General features: G+C 40.1%; 1 protein-coding gene across 1 annotated transcript; it reads left to right on the forward strand.

Annotated features, from left to right (window-relative positions):
* Positions 1 to 18,579: 18,579 nt before the first annotated feature.
* LOC141359372 (uncharacterized) lies at positions 18,580 to 20,410 on the forward strand. The gene is made up of 2 exons (XM_073861711.1): positions 18,580 to 18,748; positions 19,101 to 20,410. The coding sequence occupies exon 2, from the start codon at positions 19,169 to 19,171 to the stop codon at positions 20,171 to 20,173; it is 1,005 nt and encodes a 334-aa protein (XP_073717812.1). The 5' UTR covers positions 18,580 to 18,748; positions 19,101 to 19,168; the 3' UTR covers positions 20,174 to 20,410.
* Positions 20,411 to 20,742: the final 332 nt, after the last annotated feature.

The following is a 20,742-nucleotide window of genomic DNA, read 5'->3' on the forward strand; positions in this document are numbered from 1 at the left end:
CATGAAATGGTAAATAATACAAACAATTGACTGTTTCCAATGTATGTGAGATATTACCTGATAAGATAGAGAGCAGAGAAAGAAAGTTTAGAAGAAAGAGATTCACACTTGAGAACTGAAATCTAGGCCTAATGGCCCGAACCCCAGAACTTGGGTGAAGAAAGAAAGGAAAGGGGAAAAGGCCAATGCAAGGCAAAAGCTAAAATGCAAAGGCCCAGAGCTCATGAAAACATTGACCTTTATCCTCTATCTCTTGACCATGTGACTCAACCTAACTTGATACATTCAAATTGACCAATCAGAAGATCACCTTTAACCCCCACTGTACTTGACCAAACCCAACATAATACATTCAAACTGACCAATCAGAAGACCACCTTTAACCCCCACTGTATTGGATAAACAGCTGTGACAGTCTTTGATCACTATCAGCACAGGGGGTGGTGACAAGTTGTGACCAAGGAATAAGTTGCTTCAATTTTAATCTTACACGTCCATTGAGTTGTTATGAGCTTCAAAGCAGCCGAAAGTTTTACCTGTCATTCTGGCCGCCCTCAAATCCGTGGCGGAAGAAGTAGTTCTCAAACAAAGAGGCTTTTAAAATAACTCCGTTGTTGTTTTCTAGTTTTCGTTTTTCAAACGTGTGCCGTCGAACTGTTGTAAAAGCAATATCGCTCTCGGAGTCGTGTGATATAGCTCTATAACATCACGGACGGCTGTGATTGCCTCTGGCCTATATCACAGCCGTGATGATATAGAGCTATATCACACTCCTACTCGAGCGATATTGCTTAAATATATAATTAGGCCTGTCACGATAACAAATTTTGCTAGGCGATAAATTGCCTCAGAATTTATCACGATAGACGATAACATTGATGCTCCGGGACCATTATAATAATGCAGATACACCTTTTCAAAGATCTATAAACTTTTATTTCTAAACAATAAGTAATACTGGAACTGGAAGACATTTTAAATATCCACAAGAAATGAACAAAATAACAGGATGATTGCGTTTTAGGTGCATATGCATGTTTGTTGTAAGGGTAACAAATATGACCCCATCCATCCGTTTGGCCCAACGACGGAATCCAAACGAAGGGTTATAGCGCGTTCGGTCTTTTCCGGAGCTTATAAAGACAAATTAACGTTACGCAACTTTACACCTGACTCCAAAGATATAAAACGTATTGTAATATGAATCAAATTGATATAATTGTGGAATTTGGATAAATGTTTGATCATTCTATTCACTTATGTTTACATTGAACTCATTCATTCGATTACCAATGTCATATCAGTCCACACCGGCCGTTGTGTGGGTACTGAACACAAACTCGACCGTACTAGAGGTTGTAGCTAAAGCAATTTAACAAAGTCAATCTCTTGTTAAAAGGTCCCCATGTAGCTCTCAAAAATCGCCTATTAAATATAAACATAAGACCATAATCAGAGGTTCAATCTAGCTCCTTCTAGACGCATATAGTTGAATCATAGAACTATATAACAACTTAATTATGAAGAGGTAATTATAATTACCAAATGCGATTACAAAACAACCTAGTTAAGGTTAAATAATTAATCTGACCATACAAAAACTAGAGGTTATGGCTAAAGCAATTTAATGATACAGCTTCATGTTTACGTGCTCTCATTAAATAGTATCCATATAGCCCCCACAGACGCTTACACCATAATCAGAGGTTCAATCTAGCTCCTTCTAGACGCATATAGTTAAATCATAGAACTATATAACAACTTAATTATAAAATGGATAACAGTACTATCACTCTGGTAGTCCATGCGACTGCCCACCAACATAGTTAAGAGGCAGAATCTAATTAACATGAATTAACCCCGATCAAAGATTTGTGGTAACAAAGGATATCGTAATACTTTATAGTAACTTAGAAGAGTCAATAATACAGAGCAAATTAGAATGAATGCAAACGTAACAATTTATTAACCAGGTAGGCATAGGACATAATTCAGAAGCCAATTTACATTCCAATTCAAATACGAAACAAACGAAAAACCATTGCATACCTGGTAAGGAGATGAAGATCTGGTTACAGATTCCTCAAAATAAAATAAAAAGAAACATGATGCTGTATCAAAGATACAGCATCATGGGGGTGCATTTCTAGATATCGAAAGTCCCGCCTAAGTCTTCTACACATCTCCTTAAATAACCAGAGAACAAAGCATTTAGGAGTTTGGTACTGATTGGTTGTTGTAAAATCAGGGGTGTAGCCTAATATACATACAGTTGGTGATTGGTCAACATGTCTAAGTTAGGAGTTGTCTCCCAACATTAGGTTAAGTTTACTTATTTATTGTCACAGATTAACATTGAATCCTGTTGTCATATGAATAAACCCAAATGTACCACTTGCATTAAAACACTTCATATAACACCAAACAAGACCAGTTTCAGATACTTTGTGTATACAGAATGTAGCATTCCATAATACAGTTTGCTTGAGAACATGAGAAGAGGGGGACGAGAAAGTGTGGTAGGGTGTCCCACACCATGGAGTAACTGTCTTGGGGGGTAGATGTGAATTCTTTGAGAAAGGTTTCAGATGATAATTCAACAGGAATTAGGAAGCGATTCCCTGTGGATTCAGCCATTTGCTGCTGGCTTCAGGAAATACCTTCTGTCAGGGTTTGGCACCACCTTACAGCTCTTACAGACGGAAAAGCCGTTACTTTATATTACCGTTTCTTGGTCACAAAGTGTAGTTTTAAGATTAGTTCAGTCGAGAATGTATATGTATTATATTTAAATCTGCAGTCGATTAGTAAAGATAGCGCCTGTTTGAACGTTTGCTTAGTGAGATTCGGTACGAATGAGAACCAAAGCATGAGCGGACGTCAGTGTTCACTCGCCCCGCTGACCACCGCCCTCTCTGGGCTACATCTCTGACAGGGATTTCCTGGCTCTCATGTTGGCCTTGTTTGTTTATGATCGTCAAAATGAGATCAAATCAGCAGTATTTGGTGTCATGATCAAACTATTACTTGTTTTTTTATTCATATTTAGTGTCTTTTGTGTTGTTATTGTTTTGGCGCGAGGTAAAAGTTAATAAAACTATACTTGTATAACGTTACTATTGCTTTCTCATTTATTCTTAACGCGATACGAGCACTCGATTATTATTATTAAACTTTGTTCTTGTCAGTACTATATAAAACGGTTTTGTCAGAGAGATGTTTTTGCATGCTGCTTATAAATAACGTTATACCAGTGGCGATATCTCATAACATGTTTTAATAGTCACGTCACGATAAAGTAAATGATCAATGTCCACATTTAAAAGCTGCGGTGCTTACCTGCAGTTCCACAGTGTTTTCGCGTTCTGATAAGAAATATAACTCCAGAAAAAAAACGAGTGTTTATATTCCTCTTTCCAAGTTTTAATCGTCCAGACGATGTGACAAGACATTTCTCCCATTAACTTTAACGTAACATCAAAGAGCGCTGATCTTTGACGGAATAATAACTTCTGATTGGGGATTCACAGACTGATTTATGAGCTAGTAAACTAATGAGACGTACGGAGAGTGATTCAAAACAGCGCGTCTGTGTTTTTCCATTCAGAGATGAGCCTGCTTAGGACCTCCATTCACTAGGTGGCGGAATGATACGAAAGGTGAAGCGGTTACAGTGCCGATATCAGCACAATATCGTATAGCTCTTAGCCAATCAGATTCGAGAACCAGAAAGAACTGTTGTATAAAATAAAATAATACATGTTGGTGACCGGGTGTGGGGGTAATTCTTTTTTTTCTGGGGCGGTCAAGGGATGGTTCGCCCAGGGCGTAAATCTAGCCAGGACCGCCACTGTTAATACAAATTGGATTGATCAATTCAATTCAATTTTATTTATATAGGGCTTTTCACAATTGGTAATTGTTTCAAAGCAGCTTTACATTAATATAAGCAGGGGAAAACATAGAAAATATAAGACAATATAAGTAGCAAAATACAACGGCTATGAGTAAACTTTACAAGCGAGCGTATTAGTAATGTATCATATACAAGAGGGTGCTAAGTAAAGCCAATGTCGGCTGATCACACATCTCGGTTTGGACTCACGCACCGCCCATTTATTAATATTTAATAATTATTCAGGCCCACGATCACAATCAAACCAGGCTTGGTCGATGCTAGAGGGTTGGACCATATGCTCAGAAGGCCGCCTTAGGGGCCAGTCACACCAAAAGCGTTTATGGCACTTGCAGGCGCCTTTTTTGAATGATATTCTATGGGCAGGGCGTGTTTGCGCGCTGTTTATGTGCGCCGAGCGCCTTGCGGTTTTCTGCCGCCTGCCGCGCATGCGTTTTTGAAGGAGCGGTTAGAGCGGAGAAGCGCCCGACATCATTCGAGTCTTTCCATTGTCCAATCGAATGAGGGGAGAGGCGGGCCTTACGTTGTGGTGAGGGAAGTTCACAGTTGCTTTGAAGAACCGGACTCCACTCGCTCACTCTCTCCTGCGTGTTTGTGCACCTCTCACCCTCAAACAAGGTCAGAGCAAGCGTCCTCTTTTTAAAGTTTCTGCTAATATGACAGTTAACAGCAAAAGAGCGCTCACGCTTCAATATTTTATTGACAAGACAGCTGACTCGGTGGTTGCTTAGCAATATGAAAAGTCGCGTCGCACTGCTCTTTTTTTTAAAAAAGGCAATGCGTCGCGCCTTGCGTTTGCAAGCATTTAAAGCGGTTTTGGTGTGACTGGCCCCTTATGCTTGCTCATCTCTGAACATACTTTATGGAGCGGCAGTGGCTCAGTGGTTCATGTAGGTTGTCTAAAACTGGAAGGTTGGTGGTTCAATCTCATTTGTTTCCTTCATCATCATCTTGCATGCCATCATCACCAAACCTTGACAGAATGACAAATCAAAACTGCATTTCCAGCACCCATTCTCCAGAGGACCTCACACTCTTCACCATTTCAGGATGGTCGGCCTCTGGAGGACTATGTACTGGAATTCATGGTAAAGCCCATCAGGTGAGCTGGAGGGATTTCACCCTTAACAACTGCTTTCGTTTGGGACTGGATTATGATCTTCAAATTATGGTTTTGCCCAATCTTTGTGAAATCTCCTTTATAAATTTCTTAAATTATTTTCTCCAATTAAACAGCTCTAAATTCAAGATTGATATTGTCTTTGAGGACAAATGTAATGTAAATGATTCAGTCACAAACCAAAACTGGCCTCCAGTTCAGACTCACTTATCTGTTCCCAGCGAGACGAAGACTCGCTTGACTGATGTTCCCCATGAGATGAAGACTAGCTTATCTGTTCCCAGCAAGATGAAGACTCGCTTGACTGTTCCCTGCGAGATGAAGACTCGCTCCTCTGATCCTCGCGAGCCGAGGCCTCGCTTTGCTGTTCCCCGCAAACTTGACACTCGCTCCTCTGATCCCTGCAAGCCGAGGATTCGCTTTTCTGTTCCATGTGAGCTGAGGACTCGCTCCTCTGATCCCTGCAAGCCGAGGATTCGCTTTTCTGTTCCCCTCGAGCCAAGGACTCACTTTTCTGATCCCAGCAAGATGAAGACTCGCTTATCTGTTCCCCGCGAGCTGGAGACTCGCTCCTTGGTTCCCAGCGAGCCGAAGACTCTCTTATCTCTTCCCCGCGAGCTGAAGACTCGCTTCTCTATTCCCTGTGAGATGAAGAAGCAAAAAATGATGTCTAGTCTGGAGGATACTCCAATGATGTCTGTGTGGAGGACCGGAATCCCAAGATCGGTTGTGTACAATTCCATGGTCCCTCTTGCTTTGGAGGTATGTCCTTTAAATCCCATGTTTCCCATGTTTGCCATGCCCCTGTGGTGTACGTGCTCTGCTTACTGCTCTTCAGTTTCCTGTAAGTACACTCAAGCCAACAAACCTGAATCGCCTGTTGAACCTGAATCGTCTGAATCCCCAAGATGGCCGTTACTAAACTCCCTGAACTCTCTGCCCGGCTGAAGACTGCCATTTTTGGGCTCCCTGAACTCTCTGCCTGGCCCAAGATGGCCGCTCCCAAATGCCCTGAACTCCCGGTATGGCCCAAATAATTTTTTGAGGGGCAATACCACCACGGTCGCAGTGACCGTGAGCTCTCCGTACTCACCTGTCCTCAGTGTCATGGTCACTGTGACTGTTGGTGTCCTGCTGGCGCCTCAAGCACCTACTGTCCTTCTGGTGCCTCTTGTTCTGCTGACGCTTCTAGCGCCTCCCATCCTGCTGGCACCTCTGCTGCTTCCTGTCCTGCCCACGCTCCAGTCCTGCCTGCGCCTCCCGCCGCTTTCTGTCCTGCCGGTGCTTCCGCTGCTTCCTGTCCTGCCGGCGCCTCCGTCGCTTCCTATCCTGCCAGCACATCCGTCCCTTCCTGCCCTGCCGGCGCCTCCGTGGCCACCCAAACTGTCTGCGCCTCTGTGGCCACCCGAAATGCCTGCGCCTCCGTGGCCACCCGAACTGCCCGCGCCTCCGTGGCCACCCGAACTGCCCGCGCCTCCGTGGCCACCCAAACTGCCTGCGCCTCCATGGCCACCCGAACTGCCTGCGCCTCCGTGGCCACCCGAACAGCTCGCCCCTCCGTGGCCACCCGAACTACCTGCACCGGGTTAACCCCAGTCCATCTGGACCATCCTGGAGGTTTCCATATCCAGTCCCAGCCTCCAGTATCTGATTTAGAGTGGTCAGACAACAGTTATATGTTACTGTAAACATGAAATATGCCTCCACTTTTCTAATTTAACTTAAACTAACGCCAAGTGCTAGTCAGATCTCCAAAATCCTCAGCTGATGTTCCACTATACCATCTAGACTGGGATTTTAGTCCGGTACTAGCCTGATTACAGTCATTACGGTAACAAGGATACATCATAATTTACTAGTCATGTCAATAACTTTCGTAGCAACACAGAATAAATCCAAACTCAATTTGTTAGCCAGGTAGGAAGATCATAATTCAAAGTCAATTCACAATCCAATTAAAATAAGAAGAAACAAATGAGGAATATTGCATACCTGGCAAATGATGAAGATCTGGGGCCTCAGTTATAAAATCTGTGTGTAGAATCCTCACTCAAAGTCTACATACGTATAAAAGCCAAAAATAGCGTACGCAAAAAAATATTCAGATTTATAAAACCATGCGTACGCACACCAGCAAGCAATATTCCTTTTATAAATCACAGATCACCTGAAAATGTGCGTACGTGAATCTGCCTCACATCCCACCCTATACACGCCCATTTTTAACCATAAATAGTCAATGCAAATCACCTCCTGAATGCTGATCCTCATATTACTGAGACTGGCATCCAATTGTTCGTTCGTAAGCTAAATGCGCCCAGCTAATAAACGCAAGCCATTGTCCTAATCCTCGAGCATTGAAAGGACGTAGCATTACTTACGAGGGTCACCGCAGCATTTATATATTTTTTACAGCAATTATATGCTGTAACGCCATGCCAAAATCACAGCATAAATGAGAGGTATCACTAAAATAAAATAAATAAGTGTTTTCTGCTCCTCTTGTGCACGCGTCTGACATATGCGGACTGTTCTCCAGAAGCACAAACGTTCTTCCTCAGCTACAAACAGCAGACATATTAAAAATGATTCATTTAAAATAAAAAACATAAATAGTATTTTCCTTTTACCTAATAGACTTGCATTAACTTTTACATGTGTGAATAAATATTTATTTAGTGTAATAGGCAAACACATGTTTCTTCATGCCGGTTTTCTTATGAACATCATAATTAGGACTATTATAAAGATAACATAGAGAGAAACGATTGTCCGGGAGCTTGATAGTTGTATTTGCACACTTTAACATTTGATAATAAAAATGCACATTAATTCAGAAAATATTTGGTTATTTACACGGTGTTCTGCAGTTATCTAATGGATGCGTATTTCATGCCATCTTGTTAGGCCATCTCGCGCTCCCGTAGTGGACAATGTGACCATGAGACAGCGCTGATAAAATATTTAAAATGTTTTTTGATTTTAGATTGAATTTTACAAGATGTTTATAAAACAATTATCACTCAGTTCAAGCGCAAATAACACTGCTTAAATCATGGGTCACCAAATTAAGGCCCGCGGGCCGACTCAGGCCGCCACCCCCCTTTGACCGGCCCCCCAGCCCCTCTGCCCCCCACTACTTGAACCGGCCCTATGAGGCAATTTTATTTTTGTAATTGTTCTTTGGAAAGTAATCATATGTTCGCATCTGGTATTTGTTGAAGTTAAAAAATGATATTTAGTTATAAAATGAACTATAGTTGCCAAATTTTCATCACCCGACATGCTCGTGATCAAGCAGTAACATACAACGCACATGCAGATAACTGTCACAGAACTGGCAGTGTTCAGGACAGCAAAATGGCTAGCATTAAACAAAAAGTTGATAAGATAGTGGAGAGTTTTAAAAGAACAGTGGACCAACCATAATTTTTTTGTTCAGTGTAAGGACCGTGCAGTTTGTATTATATCTAAAGAAAGTGTTGCAGTTTTCAAAGAATATAATCTGTGTCGTCATCAGGAAACCCCCCATAAAGAGTATGCTAGCTAGCGAGGGCAAGTAAGAGAAGACAGGATTCAAAGGATGAAAGGCGTACTGGCTGCACAAAAGAATGTTTTCCTTTGCCAAACTCAGGTAAACCAGGCTGCTGTCCGAGCTAGCTATAAGGTAGCTCACCTACTAGCTACCCATGGAAAGCCATTTACTGATGGGGACTTTGACTGTGCAAGGCTAGTAGTCTCTACTACACAATGAGGCCTGCTGGTGGTGATTTTGTTCTGGGTCATACAATTGTTTGTTTGTTTGTTTATTAAGATCCCCATTAGCTGCTGCAAAGGCAGCAGCTATTCTTCCTGGGGTCTATAGACTTCAACAACAAAAAAATTATATATTCCTATAACATAAAACCATACATTATACAGACAAAAAATGGAGAGCACACATTAATACATAACAATACAACTACGTACTAAAAATAAAAACAAACAAAAAACAACAAAAACAACAACAGCTCTACATTATTCATTCTCACAATACACAGTTACAGCTAGAGCCCGACCGATATGCATTTTTTGGGGCCGATGCCGATACAGATATTAGAGAGTAAAAAAAGACCGATAACGATATATCGGCCGATATTCATTATGTGCATATTATAGTACAGTACACATATACTACAGTATATTATACCACTACAGTACTGTACATAGAATACACTATATACATTAACAGAATATACTATATATAAATACTTTTTGCAATGATCACTCTATGATCACATCACAAATGTGGTGATCAAACACTTAAAATGACGTGACAAAGATATGTAATATAGGCAGGTGTGTTTTACAAGTTAACAATAAACTTTATTATCCAAAATTATTCTGATATAAGTGCACAAAACAGTAAACTTGACTTATTATAAATAACTTTAAAACACAAACAAAAAAAAATAAATATAACTTAAACCATTGACAGTTTTAACGAGAATAATGTTATATTGGGCTTATTTTAAAAAATGAAAACTTATAAAGTCATTGTTTATTAGCTTTAGAGTAAGTTATGGACTTCACAAATTAATTAAAAACTTACCGTTAAGACGACAATGCTTGAATTACTGACAACATACTGATGTAGGCTAATGTTTAATGTACTGCACAACTTTTTTATAACACGAACCCACAGTGTTCTGCCGGGACTTTAAACTTTTATAAAACTAAAGCGTCTGCTCTCCGCCTCTTTTATTTAAGAAAGCGTGTAAAGTTGCGCGAGCTTATTTAATCAATTGCTTTGAAATGAGCATGTAACAGCACAAGCAGCTGTACTCCCACAGTTTAAGCGCGTCCTTTCTCCGCCTCGCGTCATTTCTTCCGCTTGCGTTTGAAAGCTTGCGCAAGTGGACAAAAAAGACTGATTAAAACCACCAAATGTAAACAGGAATGTGTCTCTCTCGTCCACTTATAATCCAATCGACCAAAGCGCGTCTTAATACCAGGTGTAAAATGTTTTGAAGAAACGGCGTGACTGCCGCGGGCGCCACCTGAACTGAGAGACTGACTGAAGTGAAGGGGGTGGGGGATTGGCTGATGTCACTACAGTGAGTGACCTGAGTCGCCATTAGCAACCAATAGGGCGCACTCTGCTGGACAAACAAGTACTTACATCTTTCAAAAGCATTTAATGTGTTCTGTAAGGAACGTTCATATCGGCTTCATATCTGCGGCTTATACGCCGATACAGATATATCTGCGACATGCTCATATCGGCCGATAAAATCGGCAAAACGATAAATCGGTCGGGCTCTAGTTACAGCAATACTTCCACTACTCTTTAACCATTCATATCAGAAAAGCAACAAATATAAATAATAACAATTATTCTAATGTAAACAGATAAAGTCTTAATCTTTTACGAAAATTCATTGCATTCATTCCCAAAATCAAAAACTGCGGAAGAGAATTCCATGCCACCATTGCTCTATACAGCACTGTCTTTTGTATAAGGTTGGTTCGACACGGAGGTAACAAAAAGCGACTCTCTGTTGACTGACGAGTGGAATATTGATGCACATCACTAAAAAAAGACAGTCTGCTGTACAGTATTTCTGGCATTTTTGTAACAATAATTTTTCTAACAAAGTTAACAATACAATAATTAATCCTACTTTTTACACTCAGCCAAACTAACCTCGTATTCAATTCTCTAACACTAGTCCTAAAAGGACAACTTAAAACTACCCGAGCTGCTTTATTTTGAGCAACTTGCAATTTTCTTAAATTCACTTCAGTTGTACTTGACCAAATAATTGAACAATAATCCAAATGTGATAAAACTAATGATTCAACTAATATTTTCATCACTCGATTTGGAATAAATTTTCTACAATGCTTAACAACTGCCAGACTTCTGCCCATTTTCAACAGTATTTGATTTATATGACTATTCCAATTTAACAAGCTGTCAACAGTCACACCGAGTAGCTTTACCTCCGTAACCTGTTCTATTACAATACCCCCCACAGTCAGACTCAACACAAGCAGATCTTTTAACAAATACTTGGATCCCAGTATCATACATTTACTTTTCTCTGCATTAATCACCATTTTATTATCCATAATCCAATTTTCAATTAGTTTAAGTTCAACTTCTAAGATTGTATTAAGTTCAACAAGGGTTTGTGCGGACGTATAAATTGTAGAATCATCTGCATATAGGGCCATGGTGGAATTGTCTAAAACAAAAGGCAAATCATTTGTAAAAATAGAAAATAAAAGTGGCCCAAAGCAACTCCCTTGAGGCACACCACAATCAAGAGTCTGTATATCAGAATTACTCCCATTAAATGTTACAGTAAATTCCCTATTGGCAAGATAACTTTTAATCCATTCAATAGCAGATTTTTCAAAACCATAACAGATTAACTTTTCCAACAAAATTTCATGATCAAGTACATCAAACGCAGCACTCAGATCTAACAATACTGTTCCAACAATCTTTTTATTTTCAATATCTTTTATACAGTCCTCAGTTATCTGAGCTAAAGCTGTTGTTGTAGAATGTTCCTTCCTATATGCATGCTGATAAACAGAATTTAAATCATTTTTACTAAAATACATACTGATTTGATCATAAACAATTCTTTCAGTAACCTTACTCAAAATGGGTAAAATACTAATAGGTCTACTATTTTTTCCCGACAATGGTTCCTTATTATTCTTTATAAGAGGCACAATTTTAGCAACTTTCCAACTAGTAGGAAAAATGCCTTTCTCAAAACTTAGATTTATTATATGACTTATAGGCAAAGCAATCACATCAGCTACTATTTTTAATAATTTCGCATCAAGGTTATCAGCACCTGATGGCTTCTCTTTCATTACTTTTAATAAATTCTCAACTGTAGTAGTACTTACTCCTTCAAAATCAAATTTACATGGTTTATTTCCCATTATTTTATTACATATTGTTCTATTATTTAAATAACTTTTTTGTTTCAGATTCATACCTTGTCTTAAAGTTATAACTTTATTCTTGAAATAAGAACTTAAATGATTTGCAATATCACTGGGTTTAGTCAAAAAGGACCCGTCAACTTCAATAAGAGATGGCACTATTTTAGCTTTTCTCCCCATTATTGTATTAAGCATACTCCAAATTTTATTACTATCAGATTTTGCCTCTTTAATCTTATTTTCATAATAATTTATTTTTTTTGTTCTGTTTAGTTTAGTAACATAATTTCTTAATTTCCTATACTTATTCCACAGGATACTGTTGCCTGATGCGATAGCTTCAGCCTTTAGTTCATTTCTCATCTTTATGTGCTCCTTAAGTTCTAAATCTACCCAAGGAGCAGCAATGGTTCTCACAGTTATTCGTCTCAATGGCGCGTATTTATCCATGATTGGTATTATTGTACTAATAAAAGCCTCTAAGGCTCTATCAGGATCCTCCTCAACTAATAACTTTGACCAATCCACATTTCTGACTTCTTCACAATATTCATTTTCATTAAAATATTTAAATATCCTTTTAACAATCATTTTCTGCCCTGATTTGGGAACCTTAGTTTTCCTATTAATTGAAACTATATTATGATCACTAAAACCTACCGGCATAGAAATTACTTTAGAACATAAGTCTACGGCATTTGTAAAAATTAGATCAATACATGTAGCTATTTTTGTGCCATCAGATCTATTGGAAACTCTAGTTGATTTTTTAACAACTTGTGATAAATTACAGATCTCTGTTAGTGAAAGCAACTTATTTTTTAACAAACAGTTATTCGAATGCCAATCAATATTCAAATCTCCCAAAAAATATATTTCAAATTTTGTATCACAAACTTTGTCTAACATAGTACAAATCTTGTCTAAATAAACTATAGGTACATTAGGTGGTCGATAACAAACACCAATTAGAACAGGCCGAAGATGTGGTAACTGCACTTGTAACCACAGAGCTTCTACACCCACACAACCAAAATCATTTCTAATTTTTGCAGGTATTTGATTTTGAACATAAATTGCAACCCCACCACCGTATGCATTTCTATCACGTCTATACAGATTGTACCTATTTATATGCAATAGTGAATTATCAATATTAGAATGTAAATGTGTTTCTGATATTGCCAGAATATGCAAATTATTATTTATTAGAGTTTCCGAGATTTCCTGAACCTTGTTTCTCAGACTACAGACATTTAAATGTGCTATTCGTAACCCTTTATTAATTAATCTATCTTTTACCATAACCGTTGTGTCTGATTGAACATCCATCAAAAGTAGAGCTGTACAACAACCATAAATAACATCTCAGAAAAGCATACAGACAAACCCACATAAAAACATACAAACAACCAAAACAACACACAAACACACGCACACACACTCATGCACACCCCACTTGTCAACATATATGAGCAAAACCAAATGGCAGCCACGCCATCTCCGAACATAAACATAAATCATTTTCACATTACTCTGCGGTAACAAGTAAATAAACTTATATCATTTGGTTATTATAAAACATTCCGTTCTACAGTCTCAAAATTCTTCCTGCTACCTCTCATCGAGCCTCCTCCGTGTCTTTTTTGTCCAACTCAGGCTCTATGACCGTCTTTAGATATGTCTCTGCAGCTAGATGGTTGGAAAACTTTTTCGTATCTCCTTTGAAAGTCAGAATCAAGGTGGCAGGGTAAATTATGCCATTCTTAACTCCCGCACTCCATAGTTTCTTCCTCACATCCCGAAAACTCGCTCGTATTTTAGCCATCTCTGTCGAAATATCTGGAAAGAAACGAAGTTTCATTCCGCGAACTTCTAGCACCATTTCTTCTTTCGCAATCCGCACAATCTCATCTCTCACCACCAGCCTCTGCAGTCTTACTATCATTACCCGTTGTCCAGTTGTAACGTTACTTAGATCCCACGCGATGTGCCACCTCCACCTCCGGCACGAGCTGGAGCTTATCACTGAATAACTCTTTTAGCAGTTGAGACATATAACTTGTGGGATTTCCCTTCTCGACATCCGAGGTCAGGCCCATAACACGGACATTATATTTACGATTGTGACTCTCCAAGCGCTCAGTTTTCTCCTTAAGATCATCATTGTCTTTACGTAAACGTTCATTTGCGCCCTCCAGTTTGGTTATACGGCAATCGAAGCTACACAATGAAACCTCTATTTCACCAATTTTAGTAGCACAGCCAAGCACCTGCTCCTTAACAGCATTAAGCTGCGGTTGTAGTCTATTTATCGCCTCATCGAGTTCCTCTCGCATTATCCTGCGAATCAGAGAGGTTAATTCTTCCATGTTAGCCTCTTTAGCTGTCATGTCTGTAGCGATAGCGATCACCTGTTGAGCGGGGACAACTTCTCTGTGCTTTGTTTGTGCTTTTCTCCTCTTTGGGGGCATAGCATACGACGAACCACAGGCTACACACCTCGGGCTTTAAACAAATTTCATGCTAGATCAGAAAGTTGTTTGTCATTACCACAGTTTTTGTCGAATTTGTCGGAGACTGGCGTTATCCGTTACACCTAGCCCTCACGCATGCTCAGTGTCACATATTCAGCTATATAACATATTCTATGTTATATAGCTGACCCGGCCCCCCATCACAGTCAGGAACGATAATGTGGCCCCCAGAGAAAAAAGTTTGGTGACTCCTGGCTTAAAGTGACACCATGTAATTTTTCAACCTTCATAATACATTTTCAAGACCCTTGTGATAGTACATCGACTTTAAATAGGTTGAATGACATGTCTACCATAGCCTGATGGGGTCTATATCACTTTTACTCGTATTTTAAAACTTAGGGTTTCTGGTAGTAACCAGAGCACAAAAAAAAACCACAAAATTCGACCGCCCCACGGCATACGTCACCTCCTCCACACAATTTGTTTTTAACGTGAATTTTGCTGGAGGCTTACTTAAGGAATGTAGAGAGCAGCTTTTATTATGTGACTCTGTGGCACAGTCTTTAGTGTCATGGGCCTATGACACGGGCGACCCGGGTTCGATTCCCCTTTAAGGCAATTTTTTTATATAAACTCTTGATTCATACATAAATGCGATGTTCTTTATAAATGACGGCGATTATCTTGCATATAGTTCCCTGTATCCACATGCGGTGTTCGCGTATTTACCTTTCTTTTACTGTGTCTATGATATTTACATTAAAATCCAGGATGCAATAGCAGTCAAACTTGCTCAAACTCACACAGTGTAAAACAAAACCCTATTCATTCACCAATCAGATCCGAGCGTTTCTCTCTTCCTCATTTGCTGCGTTCCGTCACTCGCGTGACGTATTACAAAGAGGCAGCCTTTAGGTCTGCTTGGACCACATCGGTTTACTTGGATTTGGAGCGACAATTTTCACACAAAAGAGAGGAAAAACGAGCGCCATTGCGGAAAATCCTGGTGGCGAGGGAGAGAGAGAGACGATGCAACAATATTTGTTTGGGAAAAGGCAAGGAAATACTTCTGGTCGTTTCTAATTGGAAGGCTGCAGCCTCCGGAGGTCAAATATGCAGGCTGCATACGTCATCAAGCCTGGTTTATTAAGGTAAACTGAGCAATACATTCGCAAGTCATAAGCATACTGCAACAATTTACGATTAACTAAGTATAAAAGTCAACTTTATAATTGTTAATATTGTGAAATAAGACAGTCTTGATGACGTATACAGCTTAGAAATACGATATCTGGAGGCTGCAACCTTCAGATTGAGACATGGCTTCTGCCACGACGAGTTCCTCATCAGAAAGTTGTAACATGACTGCGTTTCTCCCTGTTGTCTCAAAATGTTTATCGTTTAGCGTTTTAAATGTTTAGTTTTTAGTTTAGTTTTAAGGTTGGCCAGTTCCTTTCCTTTGCGACAGTGCTGCGGCGCTTGTGGGCTCTAGGGGCGCTAGAAGTGAAAAATACATGTCTAGCACCCCCTAGTGGCCAAAAAGTTTCATGGTGTGCCTTTAAATGTTATAATAGCGTGGATCTAATAGGCTATGACAGTGTTTCCCAATCCTGGTCCTCGGGCACCCCCTCCCAGAATGTTTTAGATGTCTCCTTATTTAAAACACCTGATTTGACTCATCAGCCTCCTTCCAAAATGGTAAACATGTGTCCCTAACAAGCTGATGAGTTAAGTCAGGTGTGTTAAATAAGGAGACATCTAAAACTTTCTGGGAGGGGGTGCCCGAGGACCAGGGTTGGGAAACACTGGGCTATGATATAAAGTGAAATTAAATGTGTGTGTTATCAATACTTATAATCGTTCTTGTCATATTTACTTTCTTTAATCTGATTTCAGTTCACTTCTTGCCATCTGTGTCGCCAATTTCCATTTATTGCCTTTAGAATGTGCGTGCGCATGGGTCGCAGTTTGCTTACAGGTGCGCACATTCTGCCAAGTTTTTCTTTATAGATCACAACCTTTGCGTGGGAAGTGGCGTACGCACGTTTTCAGCCCCGTTTTGTGCGTACACTGCAAAAAATGATGTGTTAATTTTTACACATTGTATGTGTCATGCCATTTAATGCGTTATTTCATGTTAAAATAAATGAAAGGGACAACACAAGTTGTGTTAAACAGTGACGGGAGTAACGCGTTACAATTAATTCTGTTACTGTAATTCCACTACTTTTAGCGGTAATAAACATGTAACAAAGTATTTTTTTAAATCACATTTAATGTGTTGTCCCTATACTAAGACACCTTCTGTGTTATTATTCATTGTGCCGCCCCCCATGGTCCTGCAGCGTTAGATCAAAAATGTCTTGTCTGCAAGTGTTCATTAATCACATAGGGTAACGTGAGTAAACAACTCATTTAAATTTCACTAATTGTAACTGCGTTACTTGATTTAAAAAACACTTAGTTACATGTTAATTACCACTAAAAGTAGTGGAATTAGAGTAACATAATTAATTGTAACGCGTTACTCCCATCACTGTTTTAACACAACTTGTGTTGTCCCTTTCATTTATTTTAACATGAAATAACGCCTTAAATGGCATGACAAACACAATGTGTAAAAAATTAACACATTTTTTTGCAGTGTACGCACGCTTTATAAATGAGGCCCCTGGTTACAGATTCTTCAAAGTAAAATGAAATGCATGATGCTTTATCTTCATGGGGTGCATTTCTAAATATAGAAAATCCCCCTGAACCATTTACAACATTTCCTTAAATATCCAGAGTACAAAGCATATAGGAATTTGGTACTGATTGGTTGTTGTAAAATTGGTTGTTGTTGTCCTTAATTTGCATACAGTGGGTGATTGGTTTATGTCTAAGATGGGAGGTGTCTATCAACATTGAGTGAAGTTTGTTTAATGCAGTGGTTCTCAACTCCAGTCCTCGGGCCCCCCCTCCCAGAATGTTTTAGATGTCTTCTTATATGAAACACCTGATTCCACTCATTAGGCTCCTTCCAGAATGTTTGAACATTTCCTTAATTAACACACTAACAAGCTGATGAACTGAATCAGGCGTTTTATATAAGGAGACATCTAAAATGTTCTGGAAGGGGGGGCCCAAGGACTGGAGTTGAGAACCACTGGTTTAATCTATTGTTAGACTTTAACATCGAATTCTGTTGTCATATGAGTGAGACCATTGTAACACTTGCATTGGGATTGTGAGGAAATATAGACAAGAAATGAACCCAAATGCAGATGTGACAAAATAAGTGATTTATTGACAAACAGGGGAAAACAAAACCCACGAGGGGGCAAAACAAGATGGGGTAAACGCAACTCTAGACTGACACTAAACTTAACATAACATATAGCAAACTAGACTAAATAACTATCAAATACTCATAGATAACTGACACAGGAACCGAGAAGATGCAACAAGACGCACGAGCACAGAACAGCAAACACAAGGACAATAAATAGGGACAACATAAATTACATACAGCTGGAAATCATTACGAGTAAGGGATCGGGGAAAAAGAGACGAGACCCGGGAAATGCGTGGTCAGAATAAACCAATACTAAAACCATGCATCTCCCACATAGAACATGATACTGCCAGGACCCCGTTCACAAAGACTAGATATAATTTAACACATGATTCAGACGGGTCCTGACAGTACCCCCCCCCCCAAGGAGCGGCTACCAGACGCTCCTCAAGGGGAACACTAAACACAGGACATAACAGACTGCATACAAGACAGGAACCACGAGAACATAACAAACACTAACAAGGGCAAACAGAAAATAACAATAATAGGATTGGGGTGGGACAATAAAAATAACAAACAAGGGAGGGGGGTGGGGGAACACAAAAGTTCATAGGGGGTGGTCCAGTGTGGGAGGGTGTGAAAGGAGTCCGGGTGAACTTTGTGTAAGTCCTGGGAAAGGCAATGTAAGAAGGGGCAAAACCCGGCGTTGACCGCTCCATCATCAATCCAGGAAGTACATGCCAACTATACGCAAGAGAGAGACGCAAGAGAGAGACGCAAGAGAGAGACGCAAGAGAGAGACGCAAGAGAGAGACGCAAGAGAGAGACGCAAGAGAGAGAGTGGCAACACTGTTATCGGAGCTCCGCCGAGTTCATCATCTAAATCTTACTTTCTTACTATCTTGTTCCTATCTATATAATATAACTTACTAGTTCATCTTAGGAATACCTTACCGTGACGATTATTCAACAGTTTCAATAAGTGAAACGATTTATCACTGGTAAACACCCAGTATTAGCATATAGCCCGGTAGCATCAGCCAACGAGGAAACGCTGCTCCGTGCATTGGAGCTCCGTCGAGTTCATAATATAAATCCTATTTTCTTACTATCTCGTTCCTATCTATATAATATAACGTACTAGTTTATCTTAGGAATACTTTACCGTGACGATTATTGAACAGTATTAATAAGTAAAACGATCTATCACTAGTAAACACCTAGTGTTAGCATATAGCCCACTAGCATAAACAAACGTGCCGGTTGAAGTTAGCACTTGCTCACTGTCTGTTTACTGTAAATCTGCCTTCTTTTTCGATCTAATGGCGGACTCATCCGATGTATGTTTTTCAGACCTTTCCTCACCAGAGCGGGAAGCTGTGGAGGAGTTGTGTCCCGGCATTAGCACCAGGCGGTACAGCATGCCTCACATCACCCTGGCTCCAGGCACCCGGAGACGACCGAGGCACGCAACGAGCGAGCACCCATCTCGATGCAGCTTCACGGACCGCGGTCTGGGGAACGGAGACGCCATCGCCCAGCATGAAAACGGTAAGACTCCGCTTGTCATTGTAACCTGCACTACTTGCCACATGTACAGTTTAGCTTCTTCCGTCAGCATAGAGGGGTTTACATGTGCTAAGTGTATTGAAGTAGTAAGGCTGACGGAGAAGGTTGCAGAACTAGAAGCGCGCATCCGAACGCTAGTTGAGGACAGTAAGACCGCTAATGTTAATGTTACAAACACTGTTTCGGGTGCGCCTAGTGTTAAGCGTAATACACTTGGCTCGGTTCCGACTTCAGAGTCAAGGCGGCTGACTAACTGGGTGACTGTCAGGCGGCCTAGTCGCATTCGGCATCCAAATCACGTTCCTGTTTTAATATCAAACAGATTTTCTCCACTCAGCAATACACCGGCTGAGACATCTGTTAAAGGTGCCCTGGTTATTGGAGATTCTATACTCAGGAACGTTGGCATTGAGGCACCAGCCACCATAGTCGATTGTATACCGGGAGCCAGAGCGTCTGACATTAGATCCAAACTTAAAGTGCTGGCTAATGCTAACCGTAAGTTTTCTAAGATTGTTATTCACGCCGGCACGAATGACACCAGACTCCGCCAGTCGGAGATCACCAAAGATACTATTAAAGAGGTGTGTGAAATTGCAAAAACAATGTCAGACAATGTAATTTGCTCTGGTCCCCTCCCCGCCTACCGGGGGGATGAAACTTACAGTAGATTAGTGTCTCTTCATGGCTGGATGTCAAAGTGGTGCCCTCAGCATAACGTAGGGTTTATAGACAATTGGAAGCATTTCCGGGGAAGACCTGACCTGCTAAAGAGAGATGGCCTCCATCCGTCTCCGGAAGGAAGTGCTATACTCTCTAGAAATCTGACCAATAGTCTTACTTTTGATATTGTCTGACTATCCAGGGCCCAGGTCAGGAAACAGACAGATCGGCTTACCCATCAGTCTGTTAGCTGCCTTGACATGTCAAGATCACATATATCCCAGCACATAGAGCCTTTTTTAACAGAGTACCAACACATCTCGACTGTGTCTGTTCCTCGAACAAATAAATACAGAGCACCGTTTACCTCGTCTCGTACAAATCTTATTAACATAAAACTAGAACACAATACATCAACAGATGAAACTCAAATGTTAAAATTCGGCCTTCTTAACATTAGATCGCTTACCAATAAAGAACCAATTATCAATGAAATAATTACTGACCAAAACTTAGATGCACTATGTTTAACAGAAACATGGCTTAAAGCAGACGATTACACCAGTTTAAACGAATCCACCCCACAAGACTATTATTATAAACATGTTCCTCGTCTAAAAGGGAGAGGGGGGAGGGGGTGGTGTAGCTACAATATACAATAAAATATTCAAAGTAAACCATAAATCCAACCTAAAATTTAATTCGTTTGAAATAATACTGTTAAATATGGAAATAACTGATCGCAACAACAAACGGCTTTCGT

Source organism: Misgurnus anguillicaudatus, chromosome 23 (assembly GCF_027580225.2).
Source record: "Misgurnus anguillicaudatus chromosome 23, ASM2758022v2, whole genome shotgun sequence".
In the NCBI taxonomy this organism is placed as follows: Eukaryota; Metazoa; Chordata; class Actinopteri; order Cypriniformes; family Cobitidae; genus Misgurnus; species Misgurnus anguillicaudatus.